At 39.2% G+C, this 27,640-nt stretch overlaps 3 protein-coding genes across 11 annotated transcripts in view; 2 read left to right on the forward strand and 1 right to left on the reverse strand.

Moving 5' to 3' along the window:
• Nucleotides 1-21,431, forward strand: part of MDN1 (midasin AAA ATPase 1) — a 90,692-nt gene extending 69,261 nt beyond the window's left edge. The window contains exons 76-102 of the mRNA XM_085056356.1: nt 116-242; nt 1,124-1,229; nt 2,322-2,437; nt 3,457-3,936; nt 4,468-4,694; nt 5,041-5,187; nt 5,406-5,578; nt 5,948-6,109; nt 6,240-6,381; nt 6,609-6,746; nt 6,975-7,144; nt 7,374-7,517; nt 8,168-8,300; nt 8,922-9,238; nt 9,501-9,662; nt 10,035-10,136; nt 10,298-10,499; nt 10,969-11,136; nt 12,632-12,789; nt 14,600-14,689; nt 15,076-15,191; nt 15,813-15,987; nt 16,598-16,671; nt 16,765-16,879; nt 17,340-17,403; nt 19,058-19,200; nt 20,544-21,431. Of these exons, the coding sequence (XP_084912482.1) occupies nt 116-242; nt 1,124-1,229; nt 2,322-2,437; nt 3,457-3,936; nt 4,468-4,694; nt 5,041-5,187; nt 5,406-5,578; nt 5,948-6,109; nt 6,240-6,381; nt 6,609-6,746; nt 6,975-7,144; nt 7,374-7,517; nt 8,168-8,300; nt 8,922-9,238; nt 9,501-9,662; nt 10,035-10,136; nt 10,298-10,499; nt 10,969-11,136; nt 12,632-12,789; nt 14,600-14,689; nt 15,076-15,191; nt 15,813-15,987; nt 16,598-16,671; nt 16,765-16,879; nt 17,340-17,403; nt 19,058-19,200; nt 20,544-20,732 (4,340 nt within the window). The 3' untranslated portion in view covers nt 20,733-21,431. The remainder of the gene's footprint in view (nt 1-115; nt 243-1,123; nt 1,230-2,321; nt 2,438-3,456; nt 3,937-4,467; nt 4,695-5,040; nt 5,188-5,405; nt 5,579-5,947; nt 6,110-6,239; nt 6,382-6,608; nt 6,747-6,974; nt 7,145-7,373; nt 7,518-8,167; nt 8,301-8,921; nt 9,239-9,500; nt 9,663-10,034; nt 10,137-10,297; nt 10,500-10,968; nt 11,137-12,631; nt 12,790-14,599; nt 14,690-15,075; nt 15,192-15,812; nt 15,988-16,597; nt 16,672-16,764; nt 16,880-17,339; nt 17,404-19,057; nt 19,201-20,543) is intronic.
• LYRM2 (LYR motif containing 2) lies at nt 20,744-22,923 on the forward strand. The gene is made up of 3 exons (XM_085056355.1): nt 20,744-21,635; nt 21,797-21,937; nt 22,508-22,923. Exons 1-3 carry the CDS (start codon nt 21,468-21,470, stop codon nt 22,586-22,588), a joined length of 390 nt encoding a protein of 129 aa, XP_084912481.1. The 5' UTR covers nt 20,744-21,467; the 3' UTR covers nt 22,589-22,923.
• Nucleotides 22,312-27,640, reverse strand: part of ANKRD6 (ankyrin repeat domain 6) — a 95,830-nt gene continuing 90,501 nt past the window's right edge. For all 9 annotated transcript variants that reach the window (XM_085056348.1, XM_085056349.1, XM_085056353.1 and 6 more), the window contains one exon: nt 22,312-26,744. In XM_085056348.1, the coding sequence (XP_084912474.1) occupies nt 26,185-26,744 (560 nt within the window). In that variant the 3' untranslated portion in view covers nt 22,312-26,184. The remainder of the gene's footprint in view (nt 26,745-27,640) is intronic.

Below are 27,640 nucleotides of genomic sequence, written 5' to 3' on the forward strand. Positions count from 1 at the left end.
TTCAAAGACTTGTTGAAATAAGAACATTTGGTATCTTCATACCAACTGTATGAATGACATTTTTCCATATAAAAAATGAGTGCATCAAAGGATGTGTGCTCAAATACCGTTCCAGGTTTGTCGTACAGGAAAGGTCTGTCTTGGTCTCGTTCAAAAGACTACCAGGAAGTTCTCTGCCTTCGTCCACTGGACTTGTGTAGTGCTTTGGCTGCAGTGAATTGTGCACATGACCTGGATGCCACGTATGTACACAGGACTTTTGATCATTAGATGGTGTGAATTGCCGCTGTGATATACAGAATTTATTGTATGTTGATTTAGTCTGGGCTTTCTGGATGGTAATTCATTCAGGATTTTGCATATTCTCTTCCTCCTATTACTTCTCAGTTTGGTGTGTACAGCTGAGCAAGGATTTGGGTGTTTGTTGTTTCTTTTTATTTTATTTTTTTTTTTAATTTGCACTTTAACAACTGTACCCTCAGTTTCATTTTAATTAGACCTCCACTGTCCAGCCTTGCCTGGGATGCTCTGCCAGCATCATATTTGAGTGTAAAATGCTAAGGATTTTATTGTAGGTGTGAGTTGTGATTTTCAGGGACTTCATTGTTTTGTCTTCATTAAATAATGGGATATTTCAGGAGAAATACATGTACTTCAAGGTGGGCTTTACTGGAGAAACTTTCTTAGAGGAAAGATGTTTTTTCAGATTTTTTTAATTGTTTTTCTGTCATCAAGTGCTTTTTTTTGTCATTGAGACACGCTAGTTATTGTCTTTCTGGGATCTAAGGGCTTAGTTTATGATACCTTGCAACAGGGCCAGCTTCTGTATAAAGCTGGATTTAGTTGCATGGGGGGGAAGAAAAACAATATCACTATATAAGCATTAAATGGTATTCAAAGATAGAGATCTTTCTGCTATTGCTTAGAGATTCCTTAGAGTTTATTTTAAAAAGTAAATGTTTTCTTAAATCATAGAATATTTTTAGAGAAAATGAAAAATTGCAAGGTTAATGCATTTGCCGAACAACAAATTTCAAGCAAAACTGTTGGGTTAAAGAACTGACCTGGCAGCTCCAACATGCTGAGATACTTCTTAATATCAGACTTCTTTGTGCTCTGCCAGGTTGCTGACAGAGATTTCTTCTGCCTGGGATGGATGCCAGAAGTACTTCTATCGGTCACTTGCACGTCACTCTCGGCTCCAGACAGCATTGTTAGCACCTGCCAAGGTAAAAACAGCAAAGTAGAAATAGAATTTTAATTCTGATTACTTCATTTTACCTGCCTGGACTAAAATTTTCTAGTAGTAAAAAGGGGATGTGAGATCATGCTGTGTTCTGTAGTATGATACTAAATATGACGGTTTTGTACCACTCATTAAATGCACTTGGTAAAACCTGCTGTTTTACAAAGAGACAAAATCTGTTTAGGGAAAGAAGTTAATGACATGTTCTGGGTACAGTATCTTTCATTCCAGCAGATCCCAAATTGCTGCTTGCATGAAGAAAACTCATGAAATGCTGAATCCAAACTCGTTAGGAAAATAAACCCAATGCTATTCGGTGTTCTTGAAGAAATCAGTTGATATTTATAATTGGGCATAACTGGAGTCTGTCTCCAACATAAAAAGGTGCCAATATATTTCTTCATTTAAAGATAAGTCTAAAATCGGTAGAACAGACAAATGAGCTCTGCCAAACCAGAACCACTTTTCTAGCATTTCAGAAAAAAAGGATCTCTTCTGGATGCTCTTCCTCTCATGCTTTGCCCCTTGTTTTACAACATGATCTTATCCAAGTCACACCTGATAATGGACACAAATAGTGGAACATAACTGCGATCAGTTATGCTCTGTGTTTATTTATTCTGAGCTTTAAGATGAGTCCATTTCTAATTAAAGAAGTGAAAGTAATTGTCAGTCCATCTGGTAAAATGAATTGCAGAAGGGGTTTTAGCAATGGTCATGAATGTAAGGCATTGAGGCTGGTATCTCTTCAGATTTTAATCATTATTTATATAAGGTAGATTTAATATGGGATCTAAATTCCTGGTAAGAATTGCTGCAGTGGAGTGAAATTTAATGTGGCTGTTGCAGAAGTGACTTGAAAGTCAAATTTGTACGCAGGATATATGGAAGAAGCAGAAAAGATAAAGATGGGGAAACTAATAATTTTAACTCTAGTCTGCATATTAAGACTTCTTCAATTAAACCATAATCTTTCAGCCTGCTCAGTGAAATGAAATGGAGGCACAGAGAGTTCTGTTGTCTGGTTGTTCATTTAACTGTTCCCTCCCACTTTTTCTGTCTCTGTTTTGTTTAGGATCTTGGACTGGGTAGCATTGAACGATGCAAAGGGTTCACTGCACACCTCATGCAGATGCTTGTGAGACAGAGACGATCTCTTACTGCATTGACAGAACAGTGGATCTTACTAAGGTATTTTCCATCTTCCAAATTTTAAATGTTGGCAACAAGTTGTGACAGTAAGCAAATCAGTTCAAAAAAGATGGAGAAATAAGGTAGAAGAAAACAAAAATTTTTTCCTCTGCTTCCCTATATTTCTCCTCCCCTCAATTAAGCCTAGATAGAACGTTTATTCTATCACTGCAGCCTGTATTTTGGAATTAAAATAATTTTGTGAAACAGGTTAGGCATATATGTGAAATAATTCCTGTAGTTAATTACACAGTTAAACCATTAAACTTAGAGATTGTTATATATCTCTCATTTGGTATTGGCCTAAATTAATTTTGTTTACATTCAGGTTATTGGCTTGATCTGGGGCAAAAGATCTGAATGGGATTTTGAGCCAAAATTAATAAAGCATCAGCAGCTTACAAAGAAAAATTGTAGAAAGGTGGGACATACTAGATGTTGTGTCAAAACTGTACAAGGAAAAGTGTGTAAGAATCTTTCTTACTTGATGTGATTTTTCACTCCACTGCTTGAGTCATTGGAGTCACTGCAAATGTTACCATTGTTGAGCATTTTGGTGATCAACACACTGCAATTCATCAAACTTTTTGAAGTCAGATTAGGAGCCAGTACCTTTGTACAGAGAAGGAAATCTGGTCTGGAGATTACTGGTGCAGAGTTTATTCTAAGCCCAGGAAACTTGAAAAAAAACCAAAAAACCATGACTAAACAAGCTCCTCAGCTCCTCAGTCACAGGAATTGTAAAACTTTCAGGACACTTACCTGCATTACTGTGACTTTCACAGCAAATCAGATTTCCAGATTCAATAACTTTGAATTATTTCATAATTCAGAGAGAGGGGGAAAAATCACTAATTAAACAACTTAAAAAAACCCCTATAATTTTAGTTCTTCCAGGAAAAGTTATTATCTAGATACTGATATTTTTTAAATTAATTTAGTTAAAGGTAGAGCTTTTAAAAAGGAAGTATAACATAAAACTCAGTGATTGTAACTTCTCCTTCCTTGTTCTTTACTAGGAACCTCCTGAGTTGTGTACAAGAGATAGATTCTAGGTTGACTGCTGACAGAGAATACAATGCAGCATTTCCTCCTCAAGACAGTATGCAACGCTGGACTGACAGACTGCAGCAACTTTCCATGCAGTGTGTGATGGTTCTCAAGGAGCTGTCTTGGTTTATCCAGTGCTGCCCAAAAGAAGAGTCAGCCAAGTGCAGTGATAGTGAAAGAACCGATGTCAAACCCAACATTTTTGAGAGTTCAGTACCTGAAATGGGAAATGTTCTTGCAGGAATACCTGACCTGATTCCCACAGAGCTAAAACACTTGTCTCCAGTAACAGCTGAGCAGTTGCCTCCTGGATGCAGGATGCGAAGTAAGGATCAGTTGTGGCTGCAGGTAGCTACACAGTTGACTGCAATGATGGCAAATGTGAAGACCATGAAAGCAGAAGTTGACAGAGTAAGACAACAGTCACGTGAGACCTTTTTCTATTCCTGGTGAGTTCTACACATGCATGTAAATTGAACCTCTCTTCTGTTTTATGTTCATATTATATGTGTGAAGTCATCTTGAAAATTTTTGCCTATGCATATATTGAAAAGTGGATTCAGGTGCTCTTCAGACATTTTTCCATTCACTTTTTTTGCAAAATGCAGTGCTTGACTCCTTAAAGAAATGTATGTCTTCTCTCACTACCTGACAAGTCAAAAAGATTTCTGTCTCAGCTTCCCACTTTGTCTTTGGTCTCTCAGGATTTTATTCCCATAGCTCCTTAGCTAATGAGGTGAATTTCAAGCTTGAATTTAACTAAGAAATTTTCTTTTTAAAAGAAATTTGTAGCCTATTTAATAACAATCTTCTGATTTTCTCTCAGCTTCAAACAGTGAGAATATAAGCTTGTTGTCAAACTTCTCATTTAATAAATTCAAGATGGAGCTCTGCTGCCTCTCCCTGATCCATGCCCAAGGAAAGGTTTAATCTTAAATTGGATTGTTTTTTCTTTTAGTATTATGGTATTTCTGTTGCAGGAGAGATTTTGAAGTTTGCACATCAGCTGTGAGTTGTTTGCTGGAAGTCTCAGCCCAGTTACAAAACATAGAGGCCCTATTTCTTCCAAATGGGCAAGACAAGGAAGCTGCAAATCAGATGGCACTAATCAAGAGCCTAAAATATATACAAGAAGAAGTGAATAACACATCTTCAGACTTCACAGCCTGGAGAACACAGCTTCTTGTTTCCGTGTCAAATTACAGTGGTAAGGATAAATTTCTCTACCTGATTTGTGATGTTGATAAAGACACAATAATTTATTTGTTTGGTTATTGCTAAAAGTGGCCCCATATTCCTTCTGATATCCAAAAACGTCATCAGATTCAAACTTGCAAAATTTAGTACAGACTTTATTTGTGCAGTACAATTTTTTTACCATATCTATTAGTGACAGATCTTGCGCCATAGTTGTAGGTCAGGATTAGCAAGGAGAGTTTGGTGGAACTGTGCAGTAAAAATTGCATAGTGCTGTCATTGTCCTTGTATAAAGGAAATACAGGAACCTGTAGTCTGTGTTTCCATGTAAAACTGCCTGTGTTACGATTCAAAAGGAAATCAGGAGTCGGATGAAGAGTTTGTGGAGCAATTCTCGACAAAAGTGGAAGCTGTTATCCATGCTGTTCTGTATGCCATTCAGTGTTTGGTAGAGAGAAAACAGGAAGGTGGAAAAGAGGAAGAAAAGTCTTCAGAGGAAAATGGTAAGTTTGTCAATATACTTGAGTGGGGAGCAGAAGAGTTTAAGCCATGCAAACCTTAAAATTTCTTAAATTGTGTGTGTGTCAGAGGTACCAATGCACAAAGAAATTGCCATTTTAATAGGAGTTGTCTGTTTAAACAGATATTTTTAGATTGCTTGCTACAACATTTTTAGAATTTCTGATTTGATTTCCATTTTTTTAATGTATTTCAAACAAAGAGGATGAAGCCTTCTTTGATGTGATTAAAGCAGGACATATAACTAAACTTCTGGATGAAGATCTTTCTGCTGATTTGGAGTCTTTACATGTGCAGAAGGCAATTTTAGGTGTTTCAGAACTCCTGGATATCCTGAAATCTTACAGGGAAGACTGCACTTCATATAAACATAAGGTAAAATTGCTGAAAAGTCTTTTGTCTTAGAGGTCTCAAGAGATTTGAGATTGTGAACTACTTTGGTGATTAAAAGTGTTTTGCTGCTTCTTGCCCAATGCCTTAGAACTAGAAGCATGTGAGAAACTGTGGCCAAATAAAGGTAGTCTTCCATAGTGCAAAAGCCAGACATTCCTATAGTAAGAAGACAAAGTTTCTTTTGTGAAAAATCTAGAAAAAGCTCCAGAAATTTTAGGAATTGTACTTAAACTCACCTACTGATACGGCTGATTTGAGCATCTGTTTTCAGTCACTATCATGACCCTCTCTGAGGTGCATAACAGTAAGTACAAATAATGACTGACAACTATTTTTTTGTTTTAACTGCAGTTCTTCAACCAGTCCTGCTATTTGCTGGTGCGTCTAAAGCCCATGCTCTGCAAGTATTCAGACCTCATCTTGTTCTACCTCACCATTTCACTGGCATCTCACAGGAGTACTGGAAAATTGCTTTCTGTTCTAACCAGCATTTTTACAGAGCTTGCCCTGAAAGTAAGTTATTAGAGGCAACAATGGGTATAAGGCAAGCATATATTTAATGTGTAAAAGTCTTAAGTAGGAACTCAGCTGAAAGATGTACTTACTACCAAAGGAGATTTTGAGTTTCTGTTCGCCTTTCCAGGGGTTTTGTCTGCCAAAAGAATTACTTGAAGAGGAAGCTGGAGAGGGAGCAACAGAGTTCCATGATTATGAGGACGGTGGTATTGGAGAAGGGGAAGGAAAGAAGGATGTGAGCGACAAAATAGAAAGTGAAGATCAGGCAAGTGTTTGGGGTTGTTCTTGTTTAATTGAAGTAAAACTGAAAAAGCTCTTGAAATCCATGATGTCAATGTCTTGGGTGAAAGAAATTTGAAGTTACCTTCAGTTTCCTATTTATGTTGGCTTTTATCTTTGCATATCAGCTTATAAATATTGTTGTCATACCTAAATAACTTTTTAATATATAAGCAAGATCCATTGTAATTTTTGGCTTTACCAATGATTTAGATAGAAGACAGTTTTCAAAAAGGTCAAGAGAAGGAGAAAGAGGATCAAGATTCTAAACCAGACATTGAAGGAGAAGACAATGCAATTGAAATGTCTGAAGACTTTGAAGGAAAGATGCATGATGGAGAACGGGAGAAAAAAGGTTTGGTTCTACCATTATGGCCACCATACAAGAAAAGTTACATATCAGTCCAGTAATGGTCGATACTTTTCTATAACATGTGCATGTGTGTCTTTGTCAGCATATAGCAATTAACTGAACAGGGTGATGAAATTAAGGTTCTAAGTATGACTGCTTATTGTTTATAAAGTTAACAAAAACATTAGCTGTCTCTCCTCTGCACTGAAACACATTCTGAACTGTACACAGAAGATGAAGAAAATTCAGATGAAGAGGAGGAACTGGATAAGCAGATGGGCAATCTTGATAATGCTGAATCTGAAGATAAACTAGATGAAAGGCTCTGGGGGGATGAAGATGATGATGATGATGAAGATGCTAGTAGTAAAACAGAAGAAACTGGACCAGGAATGGATGAGGTAATACGGAAAGAGGTGGGGGGAAAAAGTATCAAAGTAATTGAACTCTGCTAACTTAATGTGACCTAGAATGAGAATTGCCTCTCTTAGCTCTTGGTCTTCAGGATAATTTCAAGGGATAAGTTTTATTTAGTGTTGTCTTTTTTTTCTGTAGGAGATGATGTCTTGTCATTGAGACTTTGAAATGCAGGTAGTACAATTAAGTTTTTTTTTTTCTGTTTGTTAATAGGAGGATTCAGAGCTCGTTGCAAAAGATGACAATTTGGGAACAGCGAACAAGGATAATAAAAAACAACCTCCCAAGAAGGAGGAAAAAGAGCAACAGGAAGAGGACAGTGAAAATAATGAGAAAATCCATGAACAAATTGATGAGGTAAAAATTATTTGGACAACATGGAGTATCTTGCTGTTAAACCACACTCTGCTGCTCATATCCTGTGCTTCTGAGAATTTGAAATGCTTTTTTTTTTTTTTTTAAATAATAGTGAAGTGCACTGAAAAAAAGTTCATTTCAGAGCCAAAAGTAAACCATACTGTATCTATTATAATATATATGCATTTTCTGACTCATATTCCAGAAAGAATTTTTGTTTGCAGTTCCCTGAACTTCTGATGGCTACCAAAACAGGCTTTACACTGAATTGATGTTTTGGTGGACAAAGCTTTAAAACCCTTAATTCTGTTGTATATATAAACAGAAACACCTTAGTATGCAAGAGTGCATTTAATGTATCCAAGAGTGCATATTCTGTTTAGAATGTTTCAGCTAGGAAAATTGGCTTCTGAACACAAAATATACTGGTTTTAAGTACCACCAACTTATGTAAATGCATTTGCTGGAATCAGTCTTTCTGCTCTTCAAGCATGAGTATGTGTACACTGGAAATCCACTTTTAACGGATCAGAATGTAATACTGTATCCAGTATTTCTTTGTCATAGGGAATCCAGTAGTATCTTATTTCTTATCTTTGCCTATCCTCCCACTCATGCTGTTATTTTTCCTCCTATTCTTTTGCTGACAGCGTGAGTATGATGACAATGAAGTAGATCCTTATCATGGCCAGCAAGAAAAGGAGCCTGAAGTTGAACCTTTGGACCTTCCTGATAATTTGAACCTGGAGAATGATGAGAAGAGTGATGATGAGGAGGATGAAGGTAGAGCTGAAAATTGCTATAGATGCCTACATGAAAGCCAGATGGAAATGGGGGGGACGATCAGATCATGAGCCCTTTTTCTCTATAGAAAGGAGAGAGGATGTGGTAGAATTCTGTTTAACGACCAAGAAGCTGCAAATTCATTTGTGTATCAAAATGCCAACGTATCAAATGCGGGCCAGACAAGAGCTCAGCATTACAGCATTTTACTTTACCTCCCTTTGATGCACACTGTGGAACAGGTGTTCTCATGTTATCCAAGTGATACAGCCTAACTTATGCTGCAATCTCCTTATTTAGTTCTCCGGTTGCTTTTGTGGTTTCATTTTTTTTCCTATTATACTTTCAAGTACTTGTACTCTTAAATGTCAACTAATGCTCAGGAATATTAGGTTAAAGGAAGTTAATAGGAACTCATCCTGCTGTATTGCTTGTTAGAAATCAGTTGTGACTTAAAGGGATTATCTGGCTACAGAAAATCAGATTCTATGTATAGAACTCAGCATTTTATGGGTTTTTGGTACACTGGGCAATTTTATTCCAAAAATCTGTGATACTCACTGTCTCTGTACTTCACTGAAAGTTTTAAATCCCATTTTTTATTTTTTTTTTTAATTCCAGAAGAAAATGCTTTTGAAATAGATGAGAAACCTGTAGATTTAAATGAGGCAGAGCAGACAGAAGAACAGAATGAAGAGGATACTGGTGAGACAGAAAGAGATGATCAAGATGCAAAAGCAGCTGAAGAAGGCATTTCTGAAGATAAAGAGGAGAAGGAAAATGAAGGCAACCAAGATGCTCATGATCAAGAAGAGAACACAGGGAACACCAAGAATGCAGAAGAAGAAGAGGAAGAATCACAATCACCTGATGAGAAAAAAAATGAATCTGCTGAAGAGAAGGGAATCCCTAATGAAGACCAAGGCCTTCAACCTCAGGTAGAGTGTAATAAATAAAAGTATTATTTTCATTTTTGTAATTGCCTTATACAAGATTTAAGAAATGGATGTGTTCTGTGATACTCTGAAACAACTTTGATATTGAGTAGATATAATGTTAGTGAGACTTTCATCAAGATAATAAGAGCTGTACTTGTTAACCCTTCCTGACTGATGACTGTATTAATCTTTTAAGTGCTTTTCAATAACACTCAGTTCTCAGTGTTTTTTAGAATGCTAAAATAATCTGATGTTATTTCAGGAAGAGGAAGATAAAGACAATTCAGAGATGGATGAGCCGATCCCTGAGGCTGAGGAAAGAATGGAGCATGAAACACAAGGGCAGACTGGGCAAGAAAATCTGCAGAGTGACAGTGCTGTTGAGCTGGCTGGAGAGGCTTCAGAAAAGGACCAGTCTAAAGAGGTAAATTACATAGAGGTGCCTGAGTTAAAACTGCTAAATTTGTGAACATCGTTTCAAGTTGAAATCAAGGAGTTAATTGCTGCCATAGTTTTTAAGAACTGCGTATAAGATTTAGTTTGTACCAGTTATAAATTCACTGGAAAAAACTTTCAAGATCATGTAGATAACCCTGCATTTTCACTGCTATAAAGATAAGTTTAGGGTAATTGTTGAGCTGCAGAAGGGGCTTTTCTACTCTCCATAAGAATTGTACTTGCATTTATGAGCCATTAGGTCAGTTACAACAGAAGGTAGCAATGCATTGCAGTTTAACATCTGGAGTTTGTTTACAGTAGTTGGTATTTTCAGTTACACTTGAATTTTTTTTTCTAGGAAAGTGGAACTGGAGCTTCAAGTGCAAATCAATCAGAAGGCCATGAATCCACACGCATGGCCCGGATGGCTTCTCAGAAGCAAAGCAGAAAAAATACCCAGGTTCATATAATATCTTAATTTTTTAAAAAATTTTTGTTTAAATGTCTTAGTATTAACCAGCAAATAGGTAGGACTTAGCTTCTCCTTGTTAGAACACTGTTCTCATTAGTGTTGGGTTACACCTCACTTGAAGTTCACAGTGTTAATTTGTTCTTTTTCAGAGTTTCAAAAGGAAACCTGGGCAGGCAGACAACGAGCGCTCGATGGGAGATCACAATGAATACATCCATAAGCGACTGAGAACCATGGAATCCAGCAGTGAAGCAAAGCAGGATACAACTCAGCCCAAACAAAACGTGGAGGAGGCTGATGCATTTGAACATATAAAACAAGGCTCTGAACACTATGATGCACAGACATACGGTACAGTGGTATTTCTGGGTGTCAAGAGTTGTCAATGCATAACCAAATCCTGAAACACTCCTATATGCTGTAGTGTTCCCTGCTTGCTTTTTAAAGTTATGTTTAACAATCCTTGCTTTGGTTAAAGATGCAGCACCATTTCACTACAATAAATGCTACTCTTTGGCAGTCAGATTCAAACTAACAGTAACACTTTTGAAAATACTGAATTTACTGAAAAAAAAAGGATTTTATCTTAATCAATATCTTTACAATCTATTCTCTCCAAATCTTATTTCAGTTAATCAGGGCAATAGCTTACTAATGCAACACACAACAGCACAGTGAAAGATAAAACAGGGGTTTGAGGCTCAGATCTCTTCTAAGTTCACTGAAACTGATATGCAGTGTCCTCAGAATGCAACATTTTTTTTTTAACTTGACTACTTCTTCCGCCTTCCTCTTGATAAAGATTGTTGTCTTTGTGCAGATGTAGCTAGCAAGGAACAAGAGAAACCTTTTATGCCTCCTGAAGAAAAGGAAGAAGAAGACTGTGAAGATGCAGCAATGGAAACAGAAATGCAGAACGAGGATCTCACAGCAGTAGACACTGAAGAGCTGAAGCCAGAAAAAAAGACGTGTACTGCCACTAAACCTGGTACATTAACTCAAAAAGCATACTGAATATGTGCTGATATGGATCTTTAGATGTATATGTAGGTTTTTAGATTTGCATGTAATGGATGAGTTCCATAAGACTCATCTGTCATAAGATGTTTCATAAGGCTAAAATGCCTTCACTAAATTGACTTCTCTGCAGCAGTATTCTTACTTTTGCCTAGTAACCAGCATTAGCCTTTGCTAAATTGTTTGAGTGACAGAGGGGTTTGCTGCTTTCTTTCAACTTAATGGTCTCTAATCTTTATCTACCACTTTGAAGAAATAAAAAGCAAAGACTTCCCTATTGTTCAACACAATGCCAATCTGCTTAATTAATTGGCATACAACAATGCATTCTGGTGTTACCACCATCAGCACCACGTAACTCAACATTTTTATGTATAACTTCTGGCAAAAAAACCCAACAAAACCAAAAACAAAACAAAAAAAAACCAAAAAATCAGGAAGAAGTTGAGGAGCTGGTCTGAACAACATCCAGTGAGGTATCACCAAACTCTCACTGCCTTTCTTAAGTGGGAACAAAACTGAGCAGCTAACAGAAGTGGTTGGCAGAGGAGAAGATAGGTGTGACTTGTCAGCCACACAGCCCCCCTACACAATATAAGCTGAATAAAAGTATCGCTTGCCAGTTGCAACAGAAATTGCAATTTCGATGGATCTAAGTAAATTACACTGTAGCTTGGAATTTTGAAGTTTTCTTCATGAACAATGCAAAGGACAGCTGGAGAGGGGAGATGAGTTTTACAAGCCTACATTCTTGCCTCCTACTCCCTTGAGCTTTAATCACTTAAATCTCTTGCTAGACTCTTTAGCTTTATGGTACAGGTAATCAGTCTATTTGTTTTTCCACATGATTCTCTAATTGTATGTTCTGAAAAACTAGTCTTTGAAACATCTACAATGTCATACTTTTTCTCCTTGAGAGTAACTCTTAAAAAAAAAGTTGTTAAACAGCATACTGTAGTGGAAACAATAAAAAAATCTTAAGTCCATTCCTTTATTTATAAATTGATTTTAGATTTATGGAAAACTGTTCTGTTAAAAAATTAGAGAGTAAAAGATAAGCAAAGATTGCCATTTTTTAATGATGATTTTCTGACTGTTCTCAAACTACATCAAACCTCCTATCATTCTGTCAGAGAGGCTATGAAAATTAGTAAGTGTACTTCACCAATGGAATTGTCAAGTGTTAAAGATCTGTTCAGTATTATTTTGTTTATTTGGCCAGAAGGTTACAAGAGAGAAAAACAATTTGCATTAGGAAGTGCATATTTGTCTGTTCCAGTGAGTTGCAAGGTGTGTTCATCCCATTCCCAGAACTAAATATTTTAACATTTGGTACTTTAAAAAAAAAAAAAAGTCTATGTGGCACTACAAAGCATGTGAGTTGCTTTATAAAAGAGTCAAGATACGACATTGCTTCTTGTATTATGTGTGATCTACGAAGTCAGTAATCAGTTTTGTGGTTGTAGGACCAGGTGACGTGGAGCCAGAGACCCAGACTTTTGACTCAGAGGATGTCAATGATTCTGCACCAGAAAAGCTGCCAAAGGTGACTGAAGAGAAGCCAGAGAGAAGCAAGGACTCAACCATACACACAGCCCACCAGTTTCTGATGGACACTACCCAGGTAGGATACCCAGTCTGCCTTCTTTCAGCTACAGTAGGAGAAACAAATGGTTTTACTTGACCTTTGTTAATGATACTCTGTGAATGCAAAAGACTGGAATTCTTTTTAAGCCAACTCAGTGGCCTACTATTATTTAATAACAGAATGAAAAGTAACACACAGTGAACTTATGTATATGCAGCTGAAAGATGCCTTTAAAATATCTAGTTCTACCCATCCTTAGCATAGAACCTTCTCAGATAATTTTTTGAAAGTTTTTCTTTTTCTAACTGTAAAGAACTGTTTTGCTCGGATGAATTTCTAGATCAAATGCTTGGATAAAGTGGAAAGCAATGGGCAAGGGTGTGTGGCCTGAAGATAACAAAAGGGTTCAGAGTGACTAGAGTGCTAGGCATCACTGACTTTAAAGCACCATTGTGGACAGAGAATCCACTTCAGTTAATTCATTACAATATATTACTTCTTTATAAAATCTGATTTGCAGGTACTGTAGAACCATTTGAGCTTTTTATGAATTGATTCAAAAATTCTTGATTCAAAAAATACCAAGGCCTAGAAAATCCTAGTGTTTCATATAACACTCATGGTTTCCCAGTGCCAACTTCTGTTAAAAAGCATATTTTATCAGAAAGACCTATGGCATAGAAGCAGTTGGTGGTGGATAACCAGTTGATAAAGTAAAAATGTTTTCAGGGTGTGGTTTTCTTAGAAGGATTGACCTTTTATTCTTACAGTATAGTATCCTAAGTACACACTTGGGGGATGCTATTTTACTGTTTCTATGCATAACACAGAAAGGATTGTGTGCCAGCTACACTGGGTATTTCCATCTTAATGCCGAATGTTGCAGGTCTTAGGAAAAAGGCTGCTGAATGCAAGTGTTCTCTTGTTAGAATAATTGTGGGTTTGGGGCTTGTAGGCTTTTTTCCAGTTGGCACACAAAATATGAAACAGGAGAGGGAGCTCTTGCAGCACCATATAAAGGGGAAGGAAAAGTGCCTGCTGGGGGAAAGGTGCAGCTTCTCACCTTTCAGTGAAAGGAAGAGAGAAATGCCCCCATGTATATTCGTCCTCCCTTAAACCTGCAGTAGATGATCAGTGGCACAGCTGCTGCTTCTTGAGGAATGAGAAGTTACTGGGACTAACTAGTTAGCAAACATGGGCTTATTTTCCTTAATCCATAAGCCCACAGGTTATGTAGACCATGTACTGCTCTTTAGCTAAACTGGGGTTTTGTAAGTCAGGAACAGAGGTTGTCACTGAAATCACAACGAAGTATCATAAAGCTGGGGTGTCCTTTAACAGAATGGCTTATCAAATAATACTTGGTGCCAGGTAAGGAGGATGAATGTCATTCAGTCTTCAGCTTGTTTGAATGAAGGTTTTAAAAAACTATAATTAAGTGAAGTATACTGTATTTTCAAAGATACTAGTTAGATACAGTGTTCAGTAGTTTGATCTCCATTATACTGTCATTAAATCTGGTATTTGTCAGGATCATTTCATGGATTTATCTAGAAGTTCTGTATTTTGTTATATTCAGTGTCAGTATCATAGATGTTCCTAGCTTTTTTCTATATTGATTATATCACATAAGGAGATATTTGTGGGGAGGTATTTATCCTTCATGTACATGGAAGCTATTAAAAAAACCATGGAGATTTAGAATCTTTATCTAGGTATTCAGGTATTTTTGTGTTTAAAAGAACAAGGACAATGCATTTTTACTTTTTTTATAGTTTGCTATACTTTGGGGATTACCAGATGTGTAAACTTTTCTGTCTCATAAAACTCATAACTCCACTTCTAGCTCATCATTAGAGATCCTGAAGAGCTAAGAAAAGAACTTGAAAGGCAGTTGGAAGCTTGGCAGACACAACAGCCTGGAACTCCAGAGGAGGTTTGTGACCTCATTTGAATATAAAACTGTCATAAGAATCCTTCACTGCATTATTTCATCTTGTTTTACTGCTAAAACCTTAAGGAATCCAAGCAGGCTGGAATCTAAATACTTTAAATCACATGATTTAGATATTGTTTTTGTTGTTACGTTTAACTTATTCTGAAAAAAAATTACATTATTCTTGAAGCAGGATGATGTTTCAGATCTTGTTTTGAATGTGAAGGCAGATTGTCATGAGACACCCTCAGTTTTAGCTGGTTACTGCCTTCTCCTTACTGCCTTCTCCTCAGTGCACTGAGGTTTGGTTTCTTTATTCAGACAGTGATTCCCAACTTCTTTTGTTTTTTCATCATTCACTTTGATTTCTTTGTGTGATGTTGTAGGAGAAGGAAGCAGCACAGTTGTGGCAGAGGTATTTGGTACTGACAGCTCCTCTATCACAGCAGCTTTGTGAACAGCTGCGACTCATACTGGAACCCACTCAGGCTGCCAAGCTGAAGTAAGTTGGGTCTTTCTGAGGCTTCTGATTTCTTTAAACTCCTGGGCTTGTGATGCTTTAACCTCTGTAAAACTGCAGCTCTATGTTGTTCTTGTGTTACAGTAATTATTCCTGTTTGCAAATGCATTCAATTTCCTTTTGTATGGGAACCGTAGGTTATTTTATAAAATGCAAACATGATATAGTAGTAGACATCCATCCTGAGGATATTTCCTCCTACATTTTTTTCTCCTATGCAACAGGTGATCAGTCAACTTCACCATTTGAAGTTAAGTCAAAGATTATGTTAAATGTCAAAATGTTTTATGTTGTTTATAACATTAAATCATTATTTTTTTAAGATATATAGACTTGTTTCAAACTGACGGAATCTAAATTCAAGGTCTGCCTGCCATTTTAAGTACCTAGATATAAACTTATTTAAAAACACTGACTATCCATCTTACATTAAAAATGTGGGGGATCTTTTTTATCTATAACTAAATATTAAACTACTAATTTTGGACTTGTTGTGTTTTGCAAAAAAATTGTTGTTTGGTGTATATATTACATAGGTCAGGGATTTCCAAAATGAGATATTTGCTGGTAATATGTGTCACTGTATCTTTTCTTATCTTTCAGAGGAGACTTCAGAACAGGGAAGAGACTGAACATGCGGAAAGTGATCCCATATATTGCCAGTCAGTTCCGGAAAGACAAGATCTGGCTGCGAAGGACCAAGCCCAGTAAACGGCAGTACCAGATTTGTCTGGCTATTGATGATTCCTCCAGTATGATAGACAATCACTCTAAACAGGTAAAATAAAACTGTGGAGGAAACTACCTGTCATTGATGAGTACGGCAGTTGCTGACTTGTTGCATACAGGGCTGGTGGCTCCTGGAAAGTCTGACTAATAATTCCAGAGCAGCTGCTTTTCCAGTCCATGTGCTTAAACTCTTATCACTTCATGCCTAAGAGATTTATTACCAAAAGATCAGTGAAAACTAGCTGAACGGATGAGCTGTTAAGTTTGTTAGACAGAGGTGTACATCTCCACTGTAAAATTACTTTTTATGTCCTACAAAAGGCTGAAATTTCCTTATCTGGCAGTTCATTGGAGCACTAAATATCCATTCATCATAACCCACTTCTATTTATTAAAATGGACTTCTAAACAGTTATTTCAGTGTTTATTTCATTACTCTACCTAAAGTGGTGTCTCTAAATCAGCTGAAGCCCTCAAGCAGAACTAGTGTCTCTTTATTGCACCATCTTACATACGACAGGAAAAAAGACAGGCAGTCTCTTCAATTATTTTTCTAAAGGATGAAAGATAATTTCAGTAATGTTCTTCATATTTAATATTGAGCTTTGAGTAAAACTTCGAATAGCCTATCTTTTGATGTAACTTTTTTTCTTTAACAGCTTGCCTATGAATCCCTGGCAGTTATTGGAAATGCACTGACTCTTCTAGAAGTGGGACAAATTGCTGTGTGTAGGTGAGTTTATTTGAAATCCTGACTTTCCTTCAGTACTTCAGAGCAGAATGTAAATACCAGTTTCATGCTGTAATTCTCTCTTCTTTTCTAAAGCTTTGGAGAGACTGTTCAGCTGCTGCACCCGTTCCACGAGCAGTTCAGTGACCAGTCAGGGACACGGATATTGCGTCTTTGCAAGTTTCAGCAGAAGAAAACAAAAATAGCCCAGGTACACAAGAATGCCTCTAGGGCAACAGGTTTGCCCATCTTTTCCGGACAAGATAACAGCAACTTCGTGGTTTCATGATGACTTTGTAACATTTACTAGTTTTTTGTATTGAGAGTCTGATAGCAGGTTAAATAACAAAGAGATACAATAGTCATAATTTTGTAATAGAAGAGTATTTTCTCACTTTTAGTTCTGATGTATACCACTTTTAAGCATTCAGCTTTCATTTTAAAAGATTTTTAAATCCTGTTTGAAAGCTTCTCTGAAGAGTCTTTAATTCAAAATCATTTAATAAATTTAAAGCAGGAGTTAATGTAGGAAAATACCAATAACTGTATCTGTGTTAGGTAGTCAGACTGTCTTGGCATTTAAAATGGAAAAAGGTATTTTTAAAAAATGTTTTCATTATTAAGTTTATTATTTTAATGATACTAAATTTTCTTCTTTATTTCCTCTGCAGTTTCTAGAATCATCAGCAAATATGTTTGCTGCAGCACAGCAGTTGTCTCAAAATATTAATCCGGGTGAGTTTTTTTGTGTTACTGTGCTTGTTGCCATGGCAGCAGAATGCTCACTCCAGTCCCAAAGTAGGATCCTGCCAGGAAGACTCCTAGCACTGAAACATCACTTGCATTAGGGCTTTGGGTTTTGCTGTGTCAAAAGCAATGCTTGGTTGAAATTTAGCTCAAAACCCAAGAGACACCTACTTCATATTTGTCAGTGATTCACTAAAATTTTGTTTAAAACCTTTTAAAAAGGCACTCTTTACCTGTGTCTCTTTACATCGTGCTTGCAGACCATGTTAAGGCCTAGACAGTGCCAGCCTGGAGCACTGTCCAACTTCCTGGGGACCTTGACTCTCTAGACACTTCTGCTGTTGCTCGAGAGCTTGACTTCTCTAGGTATCCAGAAGTACACTGCTCTGAGGAGGGGTTTTGCCTCCTACCTGCCCTTCACTGTCCTGTAAGGTCATGAGCTGCTTGACTTTCCCAGAACAGCTGGAAGACTGCCTGCCTCATGTCTGACCCATAGTTAGTCTAAAAGATTGCTTTGTGATAGTTAAAAGCTTGTTGTGGTGGCACCTGCGTTTTTTATAAGTTCTTGTTGTTGAAGTACTCCAAGAAGTGGACAGTCTGGGATTTATACTCCACAGCTGCTTTGCCACAGGCTGGCCAGGCTGTCAGAATGTTCTGAGGGGGAGCAGCATCCAGTCCTGTTGAACTAGGTCAGGATGCAATAGCAACTAGCTCCTTAGTGTTAGGGGGCTGGCAGGAGAAAAGACCATAGGATCCATCACCTCTTTCTGTAAAAAGACAAAGCCCTGTCACATTTGGGGTCTGTCAGCAGAAGTGTGTCCTGCATCCCTCTGTCACTATTAGGGGCTTGCATTCCTGACTAATTACTGTGATTTTATGTGTAATTAAAACATGACAGATATATAGCTTGGAATGTACCTTCAGAGGGATGTATATGAATCTGGGAGCTACTTGGGTCAAGCAGCATGTCTGCAGAAATGGTTGCAGCTGAGGAGCCCAGCACTGGTGCTACATCTGATGTTTCAGAAGCTTTACTTTAGACTAACTGGACTGTCTTGACTGTGCCTCCGAGCCTATCTTCTAATTTAGTTTTTCCAAAAATAACCCATTTGGGGCAGTCCAGGATTGTTCTCTGATGGAAGCCAAGCCTGTTAAAGTGGGGACAAGAGGGAAAAGCCTACAGATGGACCCATAGGTGCCTGCTTCTGGAGGAACAGATTCGAGCTCTATTCCATTGCAGCAGCTGGTGCTCTACTGAGCTAGTGGCTGGACTCATGTAATTCAGTATTTAACCCCTAGGCATGAAAGACAAGGCTGTGACTAAGTCTGTGTGGTATTTTCTATGACTTTCACCCTTGATTATAGTACTGATGGATGGTAGGGATCTCTCTGTGTTGTGTGTAAATGTCACCACCCCCTCCCCGCCGTTATTCTCAGTGGTGTCACACAGTACTTTTTTCTTGACCCACTGGTTACTGCAGCTTAATGTTAAGTCACAGAATTCCATTTGATTAAGAGTTAATTTCCTTAGGAGTACTCCTTTTCCCATTATACCCCCAGGGCAAACAACAAAATAGGGGGTTTTGCCTTTTAAATGGATTGCTCTGAACTTACTGGAATTTTCAATGTTTTTTGTGCTCAGAAACAGCACAGCTGCTTTTGATTGTATCTGATGGAAGAGGCCTTTTCTTGGAAGGCAAGGAACGAGTGACAGCAGCAGTTCAAGCAGCTCGGAATGCCAATATCTTTGTTATTTTCGTAGTGTTGGACAATCCTAATTCCCGGGTAAGTGAGTGAACAAGAGGGGAGTATTCAACTGCAGTGAATGAGAAACTGATACAAATCTTTTTCTTGTCTTCTGTAGTGCCATACAGCTACCTTATCTTTTGTAGGGGTCAGAGATACTGAACCCAGTTTCAGTTTTTCACATCTGTCAGAGCTACAATTTGTTCCTACTGTGCTTCTTTTGTATTTAAAAAAAAATCCTGGCTTCCATGCCACAGAAAGGCTAAGTAAGAGCTCCTGTCTTCAAACGTAATGGTTGTAGCTCTTGGCCGCCAGGGAAGCAGCTGGCAGATTGACAGATTTGGAGTTTGAGAGATGCTTTTCTCCATCTCAGCTCTGATTCAACTTGATAATTTCTGACAGCAGTCTCCAACTGACATGGCAGCTGGAGCCAGTATGAGATTAAACATTAGACAGAAGGGAGGGCATGAGAGTTATTTAATGCCTCAGTTGAGAAAGCTGAGTCCTGCATCTGGTAATGGGGGGAGAAAACTGTTATATGTCCTTGGATGGGAAATATCTGGGAGCTTTTCAGGAAGACTCTGTAGTGCCGTAAGTGAGCAAACGTAAGGCTGACAGGGAATTATGTGGTAAAGACTCTAATTTTGTAGTTCATGTTTTCTTCCTGTATCTTTATTTTTGCATACAAAACTCATCTACTATATTTATTGTTGAAAAACTAACATTTCTCCTACTGACAAACTGCTAAAAGGTTCTGATGAAACGTGGCGGTAGTATCAAGGAAAAATTTTTAGTGTTGTGTTTCGTAAGATTTTTCTGCGGAAAAACAGTGTTTTCCATAAGCTTTATTAATTTTCTGAGCTGCTACACTGAGCAACTAAGTTACTTTACAAGAAGCACAGCTAGAGTTTAATCTGATTATTGTCTTTGTAGTATTTGTCAAAATACTATGAAGTTTCTAAAGAATCTTCTATAAGAGCACTGCACAAATACAAGTTGAACTCAGCACTAAAGCGCTTACAGACTCTCCTGGGAAGGCATCAAATTAATAAAATGAAAGTGCCAACAGTAAAATCATAAAATGCTAAGACAGAATTTATTTACAGAACTTGGTATTGCAGAAGCTTAAGCTTAGTCTCTTCTAGTCTATAACTCATGGATTAGTACAGTTTTGTCTAAAAGGGCAAAAGCATTTAACTGATTTATGTTCCGCTTCTGATCTGATTTACCATTGAACACTTACAGCTTTTAATCTTAAAAGTAATTTATTAACTTTTAATCTAACAGGGGAAAATTGTAAGTATTTGGAAAATAGGATAAATTCTATCAGCGGTCATAAAATATGTGTGTCATTTAGTAGTAACATCAGTACTTTCTTACAGGATTCTATTTTGGACATAAAAGTACCTATATTCAAAGGACCTGGAGAATTGCCTGAGATCAGGTCGTACATGGAAGAATTCCCATTCCCGTTCTACATGATCCTGAGAGACGTGAACGCGCTCCCGGAAACTCTGAGCGATGCCCTCCGACAGTGGTTTGAGCTGGTGACTGCCTCCGACACTCTCTAGACTTTGTAGACAAGGTCAGGACCCGACTGCTGCTGCTGAGCCACTGAAATACAAGAAACTGCATTTCACGGGAGGGGTCATAAATAATTCCTAACCAGCATTATCCTGCAGGAGATGCCCTGGGCAGAGACTGTGTGAGAATGGTTTGGGTGCATCCTCGTGTGTCAGAGGACAGTTAGGCAGTGGTGAGGCTGTCTCCTGCTATTCCCACAAGTAACATAGAACTTGTCTCATCTTCTCTTGTAGTAACTTATTTTCTTTAAAAGAAAAAGCATTTGTAATATTAACAGAGGTAAAATTATTCCTGCCACTCTCTACCTGCCGTAAGTAAAACTGATTTTGCTCCTGGGAAGGCATTTCTGCGTTAGAAGTTGAGATGTTGCAAATAAAGCCTTCTTTAGCCTGTGGGAAGGAGTGTGGAGCAAGGGAGGTGGATGGTTTCAACCAGCCAAAAGAAAAAACAAGTACTTGGAATACTTCAAACGATTCTGGGGTTTTATCACATCCTTTTTGATTATTGCTGATTTTTGCCTGACGATACCAGCAGGGAGTTTTCTGAATCATGCCCTGTGCTGATCCCTGCCTTACCAGTTTACACTGTGAAGTTTGCCCCTGTCCGAGACAGGCGTTGGGGATGTTTGCGAAGGCTATGCATATTGTATCATCTGTACTAATAAAGAGAGGTACCACTCTTTGTAATTACGACGTCTGTGCCTTGAATCGAGCATAGTTTAAATGAACAGACCGAACGAGCCGCTTGCGATCAGTCCCGGCACGGCGCAGGAAATGGCGGCCCTGGCCCCGCCCGCGCTGGGCGGGCTGGGCGGCCCCGTGGCGCGGCTGAGGCGGAGCTCCGTCATGGCCGCCGGGCGCGTCCCGCCGGGCGCGCTCACCCTCAAGCAGGTACCCTCAGGGCGGGCCGGGGGGTGGGGCGAGCTGCGTCCTGTAGAAGCGGTGGGGAACTGGGTGGATGTTTAAATACCCGTCGAAGCAAAGGCGCCGAGGGCGCAGCTCGCAGCACTGTGCTGGGGAGTAGCGGGCAGACTTCCCTCTCTCCTTGCCAGTTCCTGAGGCGGCAGCAGGTCCTGCAGTTATACCGCAAGATCCTGCGGGCTATCCGGGAGGTCCCTGCTGAACAGGATCGCCGCTACTTAAAGGACTGGGCCAGGGAGGAATTCAAGAGAAATAAACATGCTACAGAAGAGGTGAGGATCGGGAACCCTCGGGAATGGTCACTGCACTATCCTGTCCTGTGTCTTGGGGGTTGGTTTTGTAGGTGTTCCCCACGGGTGAGAAGGCTCCAGCCCTCTGCTTCCTAGATCGTTCCTTTTTCTAGCCCGGGCCCAAGGAATTGGTGGCTGAGCTGTGCAGACAAAGCCTTACAGTCCTTAGAGAATGTTGAGAGGAACACCCACCTGCTCTGTAAAGTCTGTCTCCCTTAATGCCCATGTGCAGTTCTCACTGCTGACTTGCAAAGGCAGTAGACACAGAGGCATAAAGAAAACATTATTAGGAGTTTGAATCCTGTTAAAAACTAAGTTTTAAAGCAAAGCCGCGACCAAAGACATCACTAAGGAACTGGAGAAAATGAATCCATTTATTTACCGGGTTTTTAATCATACCAGATACTGTAATGTTATGTCACACAAAGAAGTAGATGACAATAGTGCCAGTAAGAATTTAGTGTATTTTAATGTGTTAAAAGCCTGTGTGCATGTGTAAAACCTGTGCTGTGTACGGGTGTTCAGTTCACTAGATTCTGTTCTGTTTTTCAGGATGCAATCAGGATGATGATTACTCAAGGCAACATGCAACTTCAGGAACTTCAAAGAACACTTAAGCTGGCAAAATCCTGATCTTAATTTTGTTGACAGTTGGATTTTCATCTGCTGCAAATAAGCACAGTGTTTTTTCCAGAATGTGGTTATAATGACAGCCTTTGCTGGCATCCTGGTAATATTTGAAGGAGGAATTTACCACAGTGGTAAATTCCTTTTGTTTGGTTTTTCCCTTTGGCCATCTACTTCTCGGTTTGGCTATCCTCAGAAGTGGTAATCACTTGGACACAAAGGACTTCAAAGAACTGCATGGATGATGTAGCATGTGCTGCAGGAAAAGCAGAAAGCACCAAAAATTACAACAGCTGTGTTAATGCCAGTGAAATGGGAAATAAATATATGCCAGATTATTATGTCTGCTTTTTACTGTGGTAACTGTAAGTGTTAATATTCACAATGACAGCTCTTCATGTACTATGCCAAGGATTTTCACCAAAATTTGTGATTAAAAAAAAGAATATGGGATAAATAAACTGGCCCAGAACAAAAAAACATTAAAAAAATTTGTGTGTAGATGATGATTTTTAGTAGCTGAATAAAACTTAAAAGGGGAGGTCTTTTTACATGAAAATGGGAAATTTTAGCCCCAGAGACATTTATTACAAACTCAAGAGAAGTACCTTCAAGCTAGTATTTAAAAATCAATATGAAGTAGGGTTACAGGTAGAAAATACTAACTGGAAATGGTGTGGTTTGTTTATCCAAATTGTCTACTACTCCACTTCTAATAGATACTTGCAACTATTCTCACTTTCCTTGAGCTTCCATGTATCTTTTTTTTTCCAGATGATTTAAAAATGCCTTGATGAGCTGCGGATTTTCTCCACATTACCAGACAGGCAGCAGTAGCTAGGTGCCTGACTATTTCAGGTTGTGATTCCAAGACAGGCAGGAACTCTTCCCTCTCTCTGCTGCTGTAGTTCCCTTAGGGAGCCACCCCAACTTTCCAAGGTGGTTTTCTGCAGAGTTACTGAGCTGGACAGACTGGCAGCAAATCCTGTGACCGAACAAGCCATAACCAATGTTGGCTGTTGCCACAGTAGCCTTTCCTTTCCTTTCAGCCAGTGCTTGGACTTCTGCTCCTGGCTTTAGGCTGCTGCCTCATCACAGTACTTTCCTTTTGGAGTGCATTACTCCTTTGACTCCCGGTTTGTATGTTTCCATGTTGTAGGCACGTAATCCAGAGCTAGGATTGACAGGCAGGGCCCTGGACAGATACTGACCTCTTGAGTGCTGCTGCCCTTCATCTCCATTGCTCTGTGGGTTTGCCAAGATAAAGTTGCCAGCCACAAGCCTCAAGGAGTCCAAGTACAGCCTGCAAGTGTAACTAAATATACCTGCAGAGAAAGGCAGGTAGATCAGACATGCATTTTTTTAAAGTCCTTCACAGTTTTGAAGAAGTGAGGAGTACAGAAAGGAATTGGCAGAAATTCCTTTTACTGTACCCTCACTGGCTTCAGAGAACCTCTAAAATCAGTAACCTGCAGCCAGGCTACTGCCTTAAATTACTTGGTAATTACTTGGATTTACTTAAATTACTTGGACCTATGACCTTGGTAGTATGGTCCGTGTGTGAAGTAGGTTAGCTAAAGCCACAGCCTCTCTCTTGAGCTTGGGCAAGCTCAGGAGCACGTGTGTGATCTGTGCACAACTCAGCCCTCTGCCTGTAACTTCTGAAATGGGTGCCTGCACCAGCCAACAGGCAGTACTCAGTCCCTGCAGCCTCCCTCAGGACAGATGACAGACTTCATTTATATGTTTTATAACCACAAGCAAAAAGCTTAGAAGTTGAAGTCCAATTTTCTGCTCCCCCTTCCAAGTCAAGTGAGGGGACTGTGTCAGTTTTCTCTGGCTAGAAAATGTGACACCACAGATTTCTGAGCAACACTTACTTTAATTGCTTGGCAAAACATTAACTTCATCCAGGTGATACAAAACTTCAATAGCATGCTTTTGCATTCCTACTGTAGCTTAAACAAAACTGTAAACATACCAAAGTGTCTATATTAGGCTACAGAAGTCAGAGCAACAAAACTAGTATTTCCATTTCCATAGCTGCAGATACACTTCTCTTGTCTTGATAGTGCATTAATAGGAACTTAAAAGATATTGTTATATGATGTTTTTTTTGCTTTATACAACTACTAAGAAGACAAAAGCTTAATTACTAATTAGTGAATGGTGACTTCAACACTGTAAAGTGTCTTGTATTGATTTTAGGGCTCCTCAGTACAGAAAAAAAGGTATTTTTCTCCTTGGCATAACAGTACCACCCTGTGTTGGAACTGATTTTGAACAGTTGTTCTGTCATGATTTGGTAAGTAAACTTACTTTTCTAACATAATCTGATGGAGCCTTCTCAGAGGTATAAGGAGGAAAGCCTAAAGGAGCGCAGATGCAATGAGTTACAGTGCCTCTAGATTATTTGGAGTCTGTCAGCATGGATGACACTGGTCAAATAAAGTTTTGATTTTATAACAAAACACATTGATAAAAGCTTTAAAATGTTGAGTTCTGTTTTGCAGGACTGTTTGTCCTAAAACCTGTAGACTCAGCAGGGCCTGGTCTCCTTTTTAGAGATACAAGGGAAAAAAAAGAGGAATCCTTCAGAGGAACAAAGGTAGACAGTCTGAACAAGGTGCCTGGGAAAAAATCCTGACTGCAGAAAAATAAACATTTGAATACAGGAGCCAAGATTTCACTTCCTTAGATAAAGGACTTTTTCAAGCTTTTCAACAGTAGACAATTCAGCTGTTTGCTGCTTGAAGGAAAAGACATTTATATAAAAATTACACCTAACAAATAGACCACAGTTACAGTAAAATGCCTGCCATCCATGCTCTAAACAAAACTGCTCAGTCAGATTATTGGAGTACAACCCCAACATTAGTGTAACCATAAGGAGCTCTGCAACCAGGACACCATTAAAAAAAAAGACAAATCTGATTTAGCACTTGCTTTAGTAATGGAAAACCAAGAGAAAAACAAAGTGGTAGCTGAATGAAGCCTCTCTACCTAATGGGATGAGTCACCTTAGCATCTCCCTCCTTGGTTGCCTGTCCTCTTCCAGATGGAAGCCTGCATGTGTCACCTACCTGGGCTTGTAATTGGAGTGGGTTCTTTAGCTTCTCTCCACTGACTAGGGAGAGGACCTGGGAGTATCTAAAATAGTATCAATAGCCCTTCATCACTAAGTAATTCTGTCAAAACCTTTCAAACATCCTGGATTTATTTCAGTACTGGTATCACAACATGTTTACATGTAGCATACAGTGGAACCATCTAGCCTATGTCCTGTGTGGGTGGGAATTCCCTTTTCAGAAAGCAGTTTTGGTTACTAATGCAGTTTGGTTCAAGCAGCATCTGGAAACTGAGAGTGCAATATTAACAGACTCTTAGAAATAACAAAGAAAGGATCTAATCTGCAGCATCTTGTTGGTATTAATATAGTTTGCATATGAACTCTCCTCAGTTACAGAGTTTCCAAAGTTATTTCTACTCCTGAAAAAGTGTTTTGTTTGGATGTAACAGGCACTACAACTATCAATATTCCACATTGCCATACAGCAGGTTCCAAAATAAGTCCTGTTGCTTGACTACCTGCTTGGCAGGTGCTAGCTCTCTTTCTGCACCTTAGTCCTTAATTTGCTGAGCTCCTCTTCTAAGCATTTGATGTGCTCCTTGAGCGCAGCCTTGTCTTGCTGCGCTCTCTGATTTGCTTGGCACCGAGCTTCTTCTATCTTCCGCTCATACCACTTCTCCATCTGCGTGGAAACAGCCTCGAAGAAGTACTGGGTTATCTCCAGGGCCTGGGAGGTGTCTCTGAGTGGAGGGGCAGGCGGGGCTGAGGGCTGCTGCTCCTGGCCCTGCTGTGCCCCGCTGTGGTGCACAGTTTTGTGCCTCGACTGCCCACTTTTGGTGGACTTTTTTGTCTGAGTTCCTTTGTCAATGAAGTAACCACTCTGTGGTTCAGTCTTTGCAGGTTCAGGCAACGGCTGCAAAGCAGCTTGAACTTTAACGTGTCTTAATTTGGAGCCTGAAAGCTCGGAGGAGGGCAACTCCTGCTGGAACCGGTGGAAAGTGCTGGCACTCACAGCTTTGTCCTTTGGCCTGACATCCTGAGCAGGGGCAGACGAAGAAACCGGTCCGCCTGTAACTGCCTGTTGCTCTGTACCTATAGAATAAATTATAGACAATACATTATGAAAAGTTCTGGGCATTTATTTTAGCATTCAGAAGCCCTCATTGTTTGATGAATGATGTGGTTTGGTGTGTATATTGTACAGGCTTATATTAGTTTATCACATCTTCACAGTCAGGTGATGTAATGGAGAGTCATTAAAAGAGAAAAGATGGCCCAGGCAGGGAGGTGCTGCATTGCAGCCGGGGGCTACAGATGGACAACAGGCAAAGGACATAAATATCAAGCAAAAATATTCACTGTGAGGGTGGTGAGGCACTGGCACAGGTTGCCCAGAGAAGCCGCAGATGCCCCATGCTCAGAAGTGTGCAAGGCCAGGCTGGATGTGGCTCTGAGCCACCCGGTAGAGTGGAAAGTGTCCCTACCCATGGCAGGGGGGTGGAATTAGATGATCTTTAGGGTCCCTCCCAACCCAAATCATTCTGTGGTCTGTCACTTGTTACATGTCCTTCTGATGAAGTATCAGTCTAGACTTCCAAAGTAGGTTACGTCTGCTGATATTTATGAACTTCCTGTTTCTACAAAACTTGAAGTCACAGTCATTTTGGAAAGGTCACACATTGATGCTTTTGAACTGTTCCAATGCAGAATAGCTCACACTCAAGTACCACAAGATATCTTATGTGCCTTTCTAGTTTGATGGGGCGTCCATGTCTGTTAACTTTGCATAGTGTTTAGGAGACATATTCATTGTATTTTACAGAATCCAGGGCTCTGATAGCATTCTAGTTGGCTGTGGAGACCTGGCCATTCTGCACATTTCTTTTTTTTTTTCCTTGAAAGCTTCCAGGACCAAGAGTTATTCAAAGCACCAAAGGACTTTTGCTTCAAAGACACAGTGAAAGCATCAGGAAGAGTCAGGGGAATTC

Source organism: Lichenostomus cassidix, chromosome 3 (genome assembly GCF_008360975.1).
Source record: "Lichenostomus cassidix isolate B80296 chromosome 3, HeHo_3.0, whole genome shotgun sequence".
In the NCBI taxonomy this organism is placed as follows: domain Eukaryota; kingdom Metazoa; phylum Chordata; class Aves; order Passeriformes; family Meliphagidae; genus Lichenostomus; species Lichenostomus cassidix.